Source organism: Antechinus flavipes, chromosome 3, assembly GCF_016432865.1.
Source record: "Antechinus flavipes isolate AdamAnt ecotype Samford, QLD, Australia chromosome 3, AdamAnt_v2, whole genome shotgun sequence".
Classification (NCBI taxonomy): Eukaryota; Metazoa; Chordata; class Mammalia; order Dasyuromorphia; family Dasyuridae; genus Antechinus; species Antechinus flavipes.
In genome coordinates this window covers 444,030,654-444,047,707 of record NC_067400.1, presented here as the reverse complement: position 1 = coordinate 444,047,707, position 17,054 = coordinate 444,030,654, and the positions used below count along the sequence as shown (strand labels likewise).

At 35.1% G+C, this 17,054-nt stretch overlaps 1 protein-coding gene across 4 annotated transcripts in view; it reads right to left on the bottom strand.

Moving 5' to 3' along the window:
• CACNB4 (calcium voltage-gated channel auxiliary subunit beta 4) overlaps nt 1–17,054 on the bottom strand; it is a 339,488-nt gene that overhangs the window by 146,089 nt on the left and 176,345 nt on the right. Inside the window, exons 1-2 of one of the 4 annotated variants that reach the window (XM_051986403.1) lie at nt 12,089–12,385; nt 9,908–10,068 (exon numbers count right to left, since the gene is read on the bottom strand). The exons of 2 other annotated variants lie outside the window; for them this stretch is intronic. In XM_051986403.1, the coding sequence (XP_051842363.1) occupies nt 9,908–9,913 (6 nt within the window). In that variant the 5' untranslated portion in view covers nt 9,914–10,068; nt 12,089–12,385. Of the gene's footprint in view, nt 1–9,907; nt 10,069–12,088; nt 12,387–17,054 lie in introns of those variants that run through there. One more of the 4 variants, XM_051986402.1, reaches the window with a different exon arrangement.

Below are 17,054 nucleotides of genomic sequence, written 5' to 3'. Positions count from 1 at the left end.
AAAGGCATACCTTAAAAAAAAACAAAATTGAAATTCACCTAACTTCTCATTTGCCTAGACTCTAGAGGATTCTAGGCAAATCTCTAAGGCTAAATTTTAGGGAAAATACAAATATGTGCTAGTAGACATTTTCTCTACATCACCTAACATTGACAGAGTTCCCCATATCAATGAAATCACAGATATTGTCTCTGTTTCTATCTTTATTGTCAATAAAATGAGTAGAAGATGCTTAGTTTTTTATTGCTTTGTGTCTGAATGGACTGCCTCAAAAGGCTTTTGTCTAATGGCTTCCATTTTTTTATGTTTTTTAGAAAGAGTGGAAGGTATAGCATGGGTCCACTGTCCCCCAGTAACCTAATAATCCAGGAATTTGCCTTGATTGGCTTTATGAAAGCCCAGTTACTAATCATTTCCATAATTCCCTCCCATATTCTTCTTGAAATAAGCCCTTCCAGTTGTCTCCAAAAAGAAAAGACTCAGTAGGCAATGTACAAGTAGAAAGCCTCTCATTTTCTGAGTCAGTTTGCAGATGAAGTTTTTATCTTTAAGTCTATCATATACATTCTAAGTTAGAAAATGAAAGCTCAAAGGCCCCACAAACCACATCAGATCACAAATATATTAAATTTAGGCTGAGTCAGTTTCCAAAATTAACTATTTGATGTTTGGATTCCTCTTGAGATTCTATCTTCTCTGCACTAATCATTAAGATAGTTTCAAAGTCATCTCTGCCTGTACTGGCTGCTGGCTGGCATCTTGAAAGCCAGGCTCTTGCTATGTAAATTCAAATTCAGTGGAAAAATCTCTAACAGCTGCACATCTTACCACCAGAACATGTTGTCATTAGATAGGAAAATGAATCAAAACATTCTTGGAGCCCTGAGTTAGGCTTTTCTCTTGTTCTTTTTGCCTCTTATTTTTATATGCCTTTATTTTTTTTTTTTTTCATTCAAAGTCATTGGAAGCCTTTTTCCAATTTAAGCTTTGACGGTCCCTGAGAGATTTTTGAGGTACATTTACAGTTTTTATTTTAAAACTTGGGCATGAATATAATAAGATGTATCAAAATGTTGTTAAAATCCCTGGATAAGATTATACTTTGTGCAGTTCTTTAAGTAGTACCTTTTAACATGAAAGTCAGGAAGCACAAAACATTCAAAATGGTATAAAACATTTACAATAATTAATGTCATGATTTGCTTTATTAATAAAATTCTTCCTTTCCTGGTTTATGATCATGTAGGTAATAATTTGTGAATTATAAAAATAACATAAATGAAGCTAGTTTTTAAAATTCAACACACACATATATATAATTCCATTAGAATACATAAACCTAAGAACTAAAATATTAGAATATAGAATAGAATATAGAAAATATAATGCAAATGTTTATATGCAACAAAAGCTTATATTGACAACTATTGACAACTATACTTACATGTACATATAGTCACACTCCTAATTACTCAAATAAAGGTCCCCCACAGCATTAAAATGACAAGTTCATCAAACTGAACCTCAATCGAGATTCAAAGTCATTACCATTTTACAGTTGGTTCAAAAATGTTGAGGCTAGAAAGCACGGCCCTTCATTTTGCAGAGAAGAAGACTAAGATCTACGAATATAAGAAGTTACTTTCCAAAGAGCTCACACCTAATTGATAGCAGAAAAAACCTTATTACTAATGACACCTGACTCCTAAGTGTCATCAAATCCACACTTATTTCCCACTTATAGTCCCTCATTGAACTGTCTGTTCGAAAGCTAAGACCTAAAAATATGTAGAACAGAACTATCCCCACAAACAGACTGGTACTGCTCAGGCAAAACCATTTCTAAAAGAATAGCTAGTAGTCAAAAGTAAAATCTCTCTCCCCAAAATATCTCCTTCACTGGGAATCTTCTTGTCAGAGGAAAGCAGAGGAGTTTTATACAAAGGACAAGATAGATGTAGGAGCAAACAGAGCAAGAATAAGGTTAATGATAAATTCCTTTTCCTAGATGGGAAAGGTCTTTTCTTCTCTCTCGTTTCTCCCATTAGCATAATAATATATACCATTCCTTTCCTAGAATACAAGTCTAGGATTTTGATTCTTATTTCAGCTTTCCAACCTCCAAGATCAGGAGATCTACTCAGTCTAAGATTGTATGATATATGTGAATAAAAAAACAAGAAAAAAATCTTCCCACTTGCAAAGGTCTGTCTTTTGAACCTTCATGAATATAGAATTTAGAAATTACTATCAGACAAAACCCTGAATATGGCAGGAGTACCATTGTTTCCTGAGGCTAAGATCCAGCTAAGACAAGTATCAGCATCCAGATCCTGGATATTAAATCTGTCCAAAAGCCCATAACATGGGGCTATTTCTTTAAGCAAATGCTGGGTAAAGAACATCACTGATAACCTTGTGGGGAAAGGATACAGAAAACAGCACCAACTGTTAACAATTCTGGGAGTAAGTCTGGTTTTCTGAAGTCACACAAAAGAGTATTGGACTTTTAAAGAAAACCTAGACCTAAACCATGGCTGAAAGAAACATGATATTTCAATACCTTTTCTCAATAACACATCAATTTTTTATGAATATTTAAGAATCTAATATTTAAGATTTATTTAATATTTCAAGAATTTAGAATATTTGAGAATTAGAAAAATTAAAATATTTAAGAATTTTAGATTTATTTAATATTTAAGAATTCTAATATTTAAAAATCCTGACCCTCAGGAGGTTCTCCATTACACATCAAACAAAGAATTATTGTTAACCTGTAGGCCAAGGACACTCCAAAATCTATGAAAATAGATTTCAGAGTCTTTGATCGTGAATGGGAAAAAAAAAATATATATATATATATCTTTATCTTTATTTTCACTAACCTCTAACCAAAATGTAGCATTTTCTTCATTATTAAAAGACACTATTCTGAGAAAATTCAGAGGCTTCACTAGACTGCCAAAGATATTCATGAGAGAAAAAAAATTGAAGGATCCCCAGAATAAACCAAGAGCTTACTGATCTACTTTAGGCCCATTTTTCCTTGGAGGAGTCCGCCTTCCTTCAAGATGGTCCATCATCCTTGGTATAATAGCTTTTTGTATATTCTTGAAAGGTTATTAAAGTTCCTCTACATCCTTGGCTTTTCATTCCTGGCCCACAGAGCCAAGAGTAAAACTCTTTAATCATCTTCATTGCTCACAGCTTTCCAGTGGACTCTGTGGAAGTTCTCCATGTCCCTCTTAATTTCAAAAGTGTACGGCCGTAAAAAAGCAAAGTCACAATATAAAGGAGAAAAGTGGCACATGGAAAATAGATTCTGTTTTTATTAAGCTTTCCAGGTCAAGGCCTTAGATTTGATTTCCCCTGGGGTTAGTTAACTACTCTCTGTTCTGTAGCCATAAACAGAATCCCTAACCAAAACCTACGCAAAGCCCAGCAGAGGTTACAAAGGGAAACAAGAATGATAGGTGCAGACCTTTATACAATAAAATGAGGAAAAAAGAAAAAAGATTGTAGCATTCCCTAAGCACAACTAGGTAAAAGGACAGATGAATGAGAAGGAACGCACATTATTTCAATAAACTTAAGAGGAATTCACTGGAAAATTATTATGATACTTGACAATGAAATTAATTATTTTTAATGTAAGTTGTTAGTAGCAGGTTTAGTTGATCAAACAGGTGTTCAACTAATAATAAACCATTTTAATAATTTTTTTTAAAAATCCAGATAAAGAAATGTGAATGAATAATTATGGCCTTTCACTTCTACTAAAAAACACTTAAACAAATTCACTAATAATGGATCGTGGTTTTATCTTGACATATAAATGATAGCTCATCTCTCAAAAAAAAGGCCAAAAAGGAGACCCAATAGATAGAATCATGGCTACCAAAGCACAATAAAGGCCTACTTATTTGAAGAGAGCGATATTATTTCATGTTTTCTAACATGAAAATGAATGAATGAAATAAGCATTTATTAAGGATTCACTTTCTACCAAATTCTGTTCTAAGCATTGAGGATTTAACAAAAAAGTGAGCCAGTCCTTGTGCATAAGGAGCTCTCATTCTAATATTAAGAGACTACATAATCCAGATGCAAGTGGCTTGATAGTGAAAAGGGAACATATACTCCCCCAAAAAAAATTAGAATCTAGTCCATGGGTAATGGAAACTAGTCAGAAAGCAGTCAAGTGTCTAAGTTCAAAAAGAATCTGTAGAAGCAGCATTATTGTTATTAGCTGACAACCACAGTTGAAATCCACAGAAACCCAAAGTTAGAAGGGACTTTTGGCATTCATCTGGTCCAGCCCTCTAACTCCAAATAAATGAATGTTTAAACCAATCAAAGGAGATAATGGCCTTTTTCCTTCTTAAAAAGAGGGATAGAAATTATAGTCTTCTTCCTCTGTTTTATAACCTTGACAGTCAAGACTTTTTTTCTTTCATTGTTGCAAATCTCCACAAAAATACTCCCCCCCCAAAAAAAAGAACTATTTCTTTCATTTAAACCCATTTCCTCTTGGGCACTTTTCCATGGCCAACCACTCCCCAACATCTTCCTTGAAGACAGTAATTAAGGTACCCTTTAGCCTTCTCTTCAGTTAAAAAAACAATCTCAATTCTTTTCATAGAAACCCTGAGGTATAGGATAAAACCCACTAGAATAAGAGGCCAGAAGATCTGGGTTCGTTTTCAGTCTTCCACGTGTACAGTCTTGGTCAAGTCCCTTCATACTAGACCTCATTTGCTCATGTATATGTCCTAGAATGGTCAGGACAAAAAGCTGAACAGAGACAAAGCAGAAATGCTGAAAAGTTAAAGAACAGCTGTTGCTTTAGAATTGTTGCTGAGATTGTAAAAATCTTTTTGTTTTATCTATATATTCCACCAAAATGAAGTTTGAGATCTTAGTCTGTATTGCCCTTTGTGTACCTAAGTGCATAAAAACAATTGAAATAGTTTCATGGATGATTTATATTCTTCAAAATCACAAATAGTCAGTTCAAAGTTCAGAATATAAAAATCTACTACTCCCAACTTGCAATTATTATTTTTTTCAGTGTTTAATTGGCTTAATCTCTGGCACAATACTCTCTATTCTTACTGATCCTCTGTTTTCAGCAATAGAGAAATGAAGACTGATTAAGTTTGTTCCCCACTTGTCTAGTGTTTTTCCTACAATATTCATACCCTGCTTGAACATTAATAAGAGTTTGTTGACTGACTAACCTGCTTCAAATATGATAAGAAAAGCTTTAAGATTTTATGTTTTATATTGTCAAACGGACAGCTATACAACTAATTTTCAAATCCTATGGACAAAGATTTATTTTGAAAAATATTCACTAGAATGTCCTAGGTATTTTGACTGTATATGATGATAATGAAGATAAAAATTCCAAGAAAAAGTGAATATATAAAAATAAAAAAATTTGAATAACATAACTTTGTCAAAATCTTTTTTGAGTGTTAAACCTAAGAATCAAAAGCTAAAGGGAGAACAAAAGCGGCAGGGTTTAAGTGTCAAGGGAACCAGACATGGAATTAGAAGATTGACTTCTACTGTGTGTTCTTGAGTAAATAACTGGATCTCTCTGAGTCTGTCCTCATATGTAAAATGAAAATGTTGCATTAGATGTTCTCTAGAGTCCTTTCTAGTTTTAGAACCAAAGAATCACAGAATTTGAGGTCATGACAATAATAACAGGAAGTATTGTACTCATACTTGAGACCCATACTGAACATAGAGGGTGTAGAGAAAGATATAATTGCCAAGAGAAAAAGAGTATAACTCTCCTTCCCAAATTGTGCTAAATCTCCGCATAGAAAAATCATGCTATCATTTTCATATGAAAACGATGTTAGTGACCGACTATAAGTTGAATGTTATTTGTTATTTTTCCAATGATAGTGAGAAATTTGCACTGATCTTTTTATTAGCTGGACTTTCTTCAACAAATCACTTAACTGCACTGTGCTTTAGTTTAGCAATGGAGAATACACTGATTTGTAGTCAGGAAGACTTTAGTTCAAATGCTGGATCAGAAACTCACTAGCTATGTGACTGGACACATCACTAAATAACTGTGTTCTTCAGTTTCCTCATTTGTAAGATGGGAATAATAATGACATGCACTTGCAAGAGTTCTTGTGAGAATCAAATGAAATATTGTTTATAAAGCACTTTGCAAACCCTAAAACATTATATGTTCTCTTTCTGCCTCTAAGATTTATGATCCTATCTATACCTTCCTAGTCCATTCCCCATTAAATGAGTAGCAGCCCAATTCACATGACAGTTCCTATTGTCTAAAACCAAACTGTAGCTATGGATTAGGGTGAAGCTAATTTAACCATATACAATAAACTATGACTTCTTTGTGACTATTTTATAAATAGTTGAACTCAATTGGCTATTGATTAAAGAGAATGATTCCCAGGAAGAGATCAGAGAGAGAAGAAGTAGGAAAAAAGAAATCAGGAAGTGACAATAACACCTATTTTACTTTCTAAAGACTTCTAATCAGAGACTAAGGAAATCATGATCAATTTGAGGTGTCCTTTACTTCTTTTCAGTTTTATAATAATCATTGCTATAACTGCATCTAGAATCCATTCTAATAAATTCAAATTATGGCAATTCCCCCCCCCCCAAAAAAAAAAAAAAAAAAAAAAAAACTATGGTAATCAAAGAGAAGGCTCTGTACATCTTTTACCTCACCTTTTAATCCCTAAGAATACATAAGCTGAGGAAAAATTTATGTTCTCAGCTTAACTCTTTATAGAATAAAATAGATGATAAGAAAAATTTGGTTTTCACTTCTAAACTATGATACAACAAGGATCCAACTCAAACATTTGGATTATTTGTTGTTTTTAATAAATTGGTTTGTATTTTCTAAAGATAAGGAATACTCTTTTTTAATTTTGTAAGGGGATACTCTTGTCTCCCATATAATAAGGTCCCCCACCTCTGGAATTAGGAAGACCTGGGTAAAAATTTAGTCTCAGATACTTAACAGCTGTATAACCCTAGACAAAATTCTCAACCTCTGCCTGCCTCCGTTTCTTTAGCTATAAAATGGGGAAAATAATAGCACTTGCCTTTCAAGGTTGTTGTGAGGATCAAATGAGATAATATTTATTGAGTTTTTAGTACAGTGTCAGGCAAATATTTCCCTCTTTCCTTCCTTCCACGTCTCATACCATAAGTATTTTTTCCCTTTGACTTTTGCCTTCATGTTTTTTGCAAAAAAAAATTTAAGCTCTTTTGTTACTGCAAAAGGGAATTGTCCAAATGTTTTAGAGGATTCAAATCTTTGTCCTTTGAAGTTCATCCTCCTTATACAATCATAGATTTCAAGTTGGAAAGGAGCTTAGATATCCTCAAGTCTAGCTTCCTCATTTTACAGATAAGGAAACTAAGATCTGGAGGATTTAAGTGGCATGCCTAAGATCATATAATAAGTAAGAGTCTGCTGCAATATTTGAATCTAGGTATGGACCACAACATAACATTTCCACTCTTTCTGCTATTGTTTGCTTACATTTTTGTTTTTTCTTCTCAGGTTATTTTTACCTTCTTTCTAAATCCAATTTTTCTTGTGCAACAAGATAACTGTATAAATATGTATACAAATATTGTATTTAACATATACTTTAACATATTTAACATTTATGGGACTACCTGCCATCTAGGGGAGGGAGGGGAGGGAAGGAGGGGAAGAGTTGAAACAGAAGTTTTTGTAAGGGTCAGTGATGAAAAATTACCCATACATATGTTTTGTATATAAAAAGCTATAATAAAAAAAATTTTGAATTTAGGTCATCCTGACTCCAAATCCATCACACTAGCCACTATGTTGCACCTATACAGTCAATATTTACCTATATTAAAAAAAAAAAAAACTTTGATATGTCTTTTGGTGCAATAATTTTTTTGAATCCTTGCCTTTGAAAGTATGCTTATTAACAATATCAAGGATGTTGTTTCATTGTCAAAAGTAGCTAATTTTCCTTCTAAAGTTTTATGATTGTATATATCTTACATTAATCATCAGTTAGAAAGATGTATCTGTATATCTGTGCACAGATGTGTTCAGTGATATACTTTAAATGGAAAGTATATTTTTATAAGCTAACAAAGGAATCTTTAAACTTTTATAGGTAGTTATTATAGCAAGTACACAGATTAAAAAATGTGTTATATTTATATATACATTAATTGTGTATACTCTTAACAATGTACAATTCACTTTTATGTAAGTGCTCATCTTTCCTGCTCAAGAAACATCAAATAATATCAATATAAATAATTATTTCGTTCTTATGATGAAAAATACTTAAAGAATTTATTCTTCTATAGTATGTATCACTGACAAAGTTTAAGCCTCCTCTTCAAAGTCATTAAACATTCAAAAATTCAAAACTGTAGCCAGTAAGGCTACAGTTTCATCAGTGAAACCTGACTACAGAGAGTGAAAACAACTCTATATAATTCATAGTCCCCATGACTTACAGCTACATCACCGAGGTCATCTAATCCACCTTTTTGTAAGTGAAGAAACTGAGGCAACAGAAATGGTGTGACTTGCCTTAGGTCACACAGCTAATAAGTAATATAGCCAGACATCAAAGCGAGATCTTATGTGATTCTAAATCTAGAGTTTCTTCTATGGTACCTCATTGCCTCCTCTGAAAACGATAATAATTTCACTACTTTGCTCTTACAAAAAATTCATAGGATTTGCAACAATATCCATGTTGTGTTTTCAATGCCTATGCCATAAGTAAAAATATCTGTACATCACCCAACAAATAAATTCTATTCCTAGAGCATTTCCATTGATGTAAAACAACATAGAATCTCTATTTAAATTGCAACCTGTCCCACAGTGATTACCTGCCTAAATTACTAGTTAATCAAGAAAAAATTCTGGGGTACACAATGGGATCAGTCCCCACAAGACACCTCAGCTACCAGGACTGATAAGTAGCCTTGTAAGAAAAAAAACACCATAGTAGCTGTTTATGCCTGAATATTTAAAAAGAAAAAAACAAACAAACAACCCAGCACTGGTAGGTAGAGCTAGCCCTCAATGAAAACACTCCTTATCCAACATCTGCATATACTGATAGTTGATTCTAATTAGCTTGGTCTAACCATTGCACTTGTCCCGAAAAGGGTATAAGGCATTAGATGAAGAATGTTCACGAGGTACTGAGCATGTTGGTTCTCATATGATGATATGTTCTATGCATGATGTTATACAAAATCATTCAGATTCTACATCAGAACAAACAGGACCATATTCCCTGAAACCATGGCAAAGTTTAATGACTTAAAGTCATATAAAGACCCAAGAACATGAAACGCTCAGACTTCAGCTGATATTAATGAGCTTTAACCCTTTTCTGTGTAAAACACATAGAAGGAATAAGCAAATAGTCCTACTCTAATAAATTACTGCCAATCCTCTGGACAAAAATTTAAACTGCACAAATATATACATCTTTTACAAAAATGGATCAATCAGACCTCCAATTCCCTGCAATAATATGAGCTGTTCTCAATAAAATATCCTATTTGGAATAAATCATCTATCCCTAGGCAACACCTGATTATTACAGGATTACTGAATGGCCACATGGTTATTTGTCATAGGAGGGGGGACCACCACCACCCTCCCCCCCAAATCTTTCCCACAATACAGAGTAGTAGGCCATGGTCGGATGGCTTCCCAACCCCCAAAGAGGAAGTGCAGCAGTACTCATCGTTCAGTATCTATATGTTATCTGGCTGCAGTTCACCATCTGAGTAAAGCCTTTGGATTCCTATCCACCAAACCTGTTTAGAGAGCTTTGCTTTAATCTGTGCAAACCCACACACTTACAGCCATAAATGCATTTGCACTGAGAATGACTGCTGAGGATGTGAATACTCCAGGTGTGGCTGTATTTTTCACTTCATCGGCACAGCTATTTAGGCCTAGTCTTCTCCATTGGCTTGAAGCTCTGTTCACACCATCTTGGGTAACACATCACATTATTCTTCCTTATAAAAACAAATAAACTCAAATGAGCATTTACAGACAGTTCATCCTCCTGAATATTTTCTTTTCCCCCAGCATCTAAGTAAGAGAAAAAAATGTTCTAACCCACCCAGCTAAAATCGTCCCAAATCAGAGATTCACCTGATCAATTCCTTCATTTCACAGGCCTCCCCCACGTTCCTCACCTCCGCAGATCTGCTCAACCCAAGGGTTCTTTGGTTGTTGGCAACCACTTAGTCACCAACAGTACGGCACTGCAGTACCAACCCACTATCCAGCAACTTGGCTACCTGAGTCGTACCAAGTCTATGCAGTTTTAATTTCCCCTTTTACAGGACAAGCTACATAGTCCCATGAGGCTGAGGAAAAAAAATGCCTTCACACTTATAATGGCTCCCCTCTGAACCAGGACATCAAGAATTTAAATAGTTCTCAAGAACGTAGAGCTGGAAATATTAGCTCCTAGCTGATTTTGTTAATAACAGACTTGGTTTCAAGAGGCACCTCTGAAATAACTCCAATCCATTTGTGTACACGGGATGCCCAAGTTTAGAACTAATGGTTGAAAATAAAACTTAACTACAAAATTCAATGAGGCATTAAATATTTCATAACTGAGTGCAGAGAGACGAGTTATAAAAATAATCAGGTCTTGGGAAGGATCTAGGGAAGCTTATTCGCAAAATTCAAATACTTGTATTTTTCATTCCCCTCCCACCTCACCCCTAACTCCCAGTTGTGTATTTTCTTCATCCCAGTTGCAAGGATTTCAGAATTTCTCCTCTGAAATAAACTGACAGTTGGATAATTTACTAGTGTGTTGGGCAACATGTTGAGAGGTTACACTTTGCAGAATTAAAGTTAGTGCCCACTAAAGCACGCAGCAGAAGAATGGAATGCCTTATCTGAACTGAGGATTTTATCTCCCATGGACATCACATCATTTGGCACATACGTCTGCATTGACGTATACACGAATTTATATTATAATCTTTTATTTTGTGTTTAGTCACAGAACCTTATGTAACATATTTCTATTTTATATGTGACAGCATGTATAGCAACAGTGTTCATATAAAAGCAGACTCCCCACAGAGTGCCCTCTTCCTTGCCTCCCAAAATAAGAAATAATTCAGCCTTGCGAGGTTTCTATGTAACTGCTGAAGAGAGAAACAAGAACTATCACCAGCAATAGCAGACAGAGGAAAGAAGCAGGAAATCAATCCTGTTCTTGACTCAATGCTACCTAACAATCTCTTGGAAGGATTGGGGGAAGGGAAAGGAGAAGAAAGATTTTAGTAACCTCATAATCCAGATTTGAACAGATTTTACTGCCTGGACAATAGGCTAAAAAGAAGTCCAGTTTTCTAGTCCAAATGTCTGTGAGCCCATCTCAGCATACCAGGCAAACTACAAGAACCCTACACACTGCCACTGTGACACAGTACTACGGTATTACATTATCACAGGCACATGCATCTGATTCTCTTAACAAAGAAGCAATAGATAGGCACGAGTTGTTTGTTCAGAAAGCAAATAACCCAGACAGTAACTCAGGAATTCCCCATTCATGCCAGTATTATATAATGAATGGGCTTTTCCTATTAACCCTGCTGACATAAAATGTATATTCATTAGAACAGCTTTCAGCATGGTTAAAAAAAACAAAAACAAAAACAAAACTGCTCCTATAAGAAAGCAGTCACATCTTGTCAGAGCAAATGTGGACTGGCTAGTCGAGATATCAAGATAATCTACAATCTTTTAAACCTTTGTTGTCATTCTCATCTTAAAAAAAAAAACAAAAAACTGCTTGACAAGAAATTATGTAATGGAGGATTGTTTCAGGTGACTGTAAACTGTATGTAATACATTAACATAGCAGTCAGCTAACATCGGAACAATGTTTAATCTCAGCTCCATGTTTCCTGCATTGCCTGTTAGGCTTTTAGTAATGGGGGGAGGGAGGGGAAAAAAGGGGGTAGTAGGAGGGTCGAAGGAAAAGGCTATGAAAATTCTTACCGCCTCCGAATCTTCAAATCCATGCAGGTACAAATTGTCGTACATGGAGCTCTGATAATCCAAAGCACCTCTTTCAGGACAAAAGCAAAATTGCTACAAAACCACAGCTGGGTCAAAAGGTAGAAAAGGCCTATGCTGAAGAACAGAGCCTGCCTTATCAATTTTCTGTGGATTCTCCAGCCAAGATGTTACTCCTTCACATCCTAAAGGGGAAGGTTATCCCTAGAGGCAGTCCAGACCTGGCATTTTATCTGCCTTCCAAATACAGAGCATAAAAGCAAAACCCTTCCCCAACCAAGGACTGATGACAGAGCCAGGAAAAAGCCCTCTGATTGGCTCAGCTCCCCTGCTTCAGTCACTTGGAAGAGGCTTCTTGATAGTGGATGACGAGTCAGAGGATTCTACCTAGCAAAGAGCTCTTTCCGGCTTTCCTTATGTTTCTCAACGCACCATAAATACTTATCAAGATCCAAAAGACAGTTTGGAATCACAGAATGGTTACTGCTCTAAGCATAATTGTTCGCTTTTATTAAACTCGTAATTTGGGAGGGGGAGGCAGGGAGGAGCAAAGGGAGGGACCGAATTTCCAATGAACACAATATAAAGAGGCAGGGGAACATACATTAATCTGCATCCAACATCTGTACTTCACAGATAAACTGTGATTTAAATAAAAAGGGCACTAAGTTATTTCGAACAAAGTCACAGCAGGAAACAGATAGTGAGATATCTTTGCAATGGTTCTATCCTTTCAAAAAATCACCATGCTTTCCTTGGGGGGCAAAGAAAGGAAAAGGATGTGGGAAAAGAAACAACTTTGTAATCCACCTGGTGAGGTCTGAAACAGAAACCAGTAGCTCTTCAATTATTTAGGCACTGATGTTTTTAGGAGTTCTAAAGATTTGATTTTTCTCCCCTCCCAGTTACAGACAATTCAAATGTAAGAGCTTAAATTAATTCCCCTTCTTTTCACATACAAATCTCAAATGCTTTCATTGAATTGTCTTCCTTCCCAGAGAAAGTCATCAACCAAAGCTTCCTGTCAATTACTAGGGAAAGGCAAGTCTCTAGGACTTCTAAAAAGAAATCTATATGGCCGAATGAAATAATTCCAAGAGGGAAAAAGTTTAAGACAAAAAAGAGGCAGCATGACTCAGTGGGAGTAAGCAATGACCTAGAAATCAGAGATTGTTATCCCCAATATCGACATGCTATTCACTGATTTGATGACTCTGGACAAGTCACAATGTCTATGGACTGCCTAAGTGAGGTAAGAATGAAGCAAGAAAAAGCCCTGGGAAACACTTGACAAATCTAAAGTGTAGCATGCACACTCATCAATGTCAACCCGAATACACTGGCTGCAGTCTCGGGTATTTAGTGCAATGTCTGAGAGGGGTTGCTGTTGATCCCAGGAGGCTAGGGCTCAGACCAGAGACTTATTCTTCAAACAACATATTTCTGAACGTGCAGCCACTGGAGACAAAAAGCATAGTCACTTAAAGCAACAGGCCTCACAAACACCAGCTACAACTAAGTAGAGCACAACTCTTCCAGAACTGGTCCATTAGTCTTTTTTGATCAATCACATGTCCAGACCTGGATTAAAAAATTATCTTCTTAGAAAAGCAACAGATTGAATGAGATTTAACTATCCTGACAAAAATAGAAGAAATGCTAATATTCTGATCTATATTAAAGTATAGCAGAAAATTGAAACTGCTAACATTCAGTTCCTGAAAGAGAAAATTCAGGAGGCCCAGGTTCTAGTTTTAATTTTGCTGTTTTGTGTCCCTGAAGAAGTAATTTCATATTTTGACCTCCATTTCTTCACTGGTAAACTAACCTAATTACGAGCTAAATAATTACAAGGATTCTTTCCCAAGTAGATAATTTGGATTATATAGATATTCCGTATCTAGAGGAATACTTCCAGAATTTATGATTTCATTGGTAAAGTAGGATCCTTCTATGGCCATCTGACTTAGTCTTATTGGATGGTGTTCATGAGTTCCCTGAAGGTCAAAAGAAAAATTTACTACCTGGTAAGTTAACTTTGTTGGTGAAAAATTTCTCCAAAGTTAACCAGACTGGTTCTTAGACTACCTATCTAGTCTCTTCATTAGATTCATATTAGATGCTGTTCCAACTTGATAGGAACTACTGGGCTAATAGTTCTGCTGAAATAAGAAGCCCAGGTCACCCCTGTGCCATAATAGAACTCTAGCAGAATTATCTGAATTATCTGCATAATTCAAGACAATATAATTTCAGCCAAAGATATCCCAGTAATTAAAGCAAGAATGTTTTTTTTTTCTCCTTGAATCATCCATATAATTGCTTCAATTTACCACTTCACTTTGAGTGTGTAGACACAATCTACATGTCTCAGTGTCTTAAAATAAAAACCTAAATTAGGATAAGAGGAAGAAGGGGGATAATTCTGAATTTTACCATGGTTTTGAAGAGTATTCCCTAGAGGGAAATCTATGTAGAGGCTTAATTCATATCTTATTTTGCACTACCTCAGAGCTTTTCTTCTAGTTATAAGGGGTCTCAAGTAAGTAAAAAAGATGTTAGCACCTTGAAGTCAAGATATGTTACATTTTTCTGGATGTGTCTCCACCTGCTAAGATACTGCCTAATACATAGTAGATGCTAAATAAATTCTTGTTGAATGAATGAATAAATATTCACTATAGAACCTAGTGTTCTTTATCACCCATGAGAATACAACCTCCATGAGACCAGGGACTATTTTTGCCTTCTTTGTATCCCTAGAACTTAATAGAATGCCAGAAATATAGGAAACACTTAATAAACATTTATTAATTGATGTAGAAAGCCACAAGAAAATTTAAATCTGATATGGTTCTGAATGGAGGTTAAAACAAAAACTAGGCACACCATTATGCTATTACATGCATTATAGAGTCTTTACAGTTGTTGTTCATATCAATTCAATTCAATAAGCATTCCTTATGGAAGAACGTAAGCAGCAATGGGATTGGTAATTCTCTAATTACAGAGAATTAGAGAGAATTTGGAGACTATAGATAGCAATAGAATGCCAAATTTTAAAATGCTCATGTGACTATAAAAGTAAATACATAAAAATATAGTCTTCTTTGTTTAGCTTACTATCTTTCTTTTTTAATCCCAAACCAAGATTTCTGATCTGCAGACCTACCCTTCCACTAGCAGACCCAGTCTTAACTGTGTTCCTTTACATCTTTTTTAGACATTATGGCCTTTCAGTTTTCTAATCAGTAAAGCAAGCTAAAGATCTGGACATTTCCTTCAGACATAACTACCACCAGGGCCCTTCCTCTTCCAAATCCTATATCTCTGGTCATCAAGTTCTGTTTGTTCATGAACACTGTGACACCCATTGTAAGATCCCAACTCTCACACATATGCATAATGAATATAGCTACTTCTAGAAACTGGATTGTTGAAGCCAGCACTTTGGGTGCTGCCTCCATAATCTTGGTTCTCTCTCTATAATCTTCTTTGCCTCTCCCAATCTTACAAAGAAAACAATAATTCTCAGAAAAACTAAAAGAATTCATCTGTATTCTAGGTTGTAGCCAGACTCTAATACTATTTTTGCTACCTCTTTCCAAATGATGCCAAAAGTATAGGGAAATAGATTAGTAAAGCTCGAGGAGGTCAAAACCCACATAATCTACAGAAAGACATCTAGCAGTATTGGAAATGAGTTAGGAAAAAGTCCATTTCTCTCTAGTTTTCTCCTGATAAAATCCATCTTATTATAGGACCTTGGCTATCTACTACTGACACCTTAAAATTCAAGATGGCTTCAAGAAACTGATTTCCCTGAGAGTCTAGAATGGGTTAGATTAAATTTATCTTATGAGTTATGACAAAAATTCAGTTTCAGCCTGGAGCTCATCCCAAGGTTCCAGGGGAAGCATTGAACTCTATCCACTAGATTTAGACAGCTCAAAGGAACTTACAAACTCATACTCAGAAATGGCAGTAAGCTTTTGGAATTGGCTGACTCTCTAAATGAGGAGACATTTTGAAAATTGAAGGGTTTCTGATGGTAGCTGAAAACTTCTTGGACCTTTTTAAGATTATGGCAATAAAAATAATAACTCATATTTATATAACACTTTACACACATTTATTAGCTCACTTGATCCATACAACAAAGCTATGAAGTAGATACATTATTTTCTCCATTTAACCAATGAGAAAACTGAATCTGAGAGATTAAAGTGACTTGCCTAAGATCACACAAAGAACTTAGTTCAAGTCCTTATAAGACAATAATTTTTGATCTCTTCCTAGATTCTTTTCTTGCCACCTAGAAACATACCCACATCATCATGATCAATGCAAAATCCTCACTTGATCAATCTGATACTGCTAGCTCCCATTCTGTATCTTGCTTCCCTTCATGACTAAATTCCTTGAGAAAGCTGTGATAGTCAAGAATTCTACCTCTCCTTCTTTCTCTCTCTTCTAAACAGTCTGCATTCTTACCTCATCTTTCAACTAATGCTGTCAATGCCAAAGTTACCAATGATCTTTTAATGACCAAATCTAGTAGTATGTTGTCTTCATCCTTCTTCAACTTTGAAAGAATCAGTCATCTTTCCTTCCCAGATGTCCTCCCCTGTCTAGCATTTGGTGACATGGCTCTATTCTAGTTCTTTTATCTATCTAATGACTTCTTTTCATTGTTCTTTGCTAGTTTTTCATTCATGTCATAGTTACTAACTGCAGGTGTCACAGTGGGGTACCTGAGCCAGTTCCAATTGAATTGTTAAATTTTTAGCAAAATCATTTAGACCTCAAAAATCAGCAAATTCAGAAATTGACTAATTTTTTTATTTTTTGGATTTATCATTTTGTTGATTATCTAGTCTAACGAAAGCACTAATGCAAATTAAACTTAAAAATGTTTTTTTTTTTTTTTGGTAGAACTAGTTCTTAA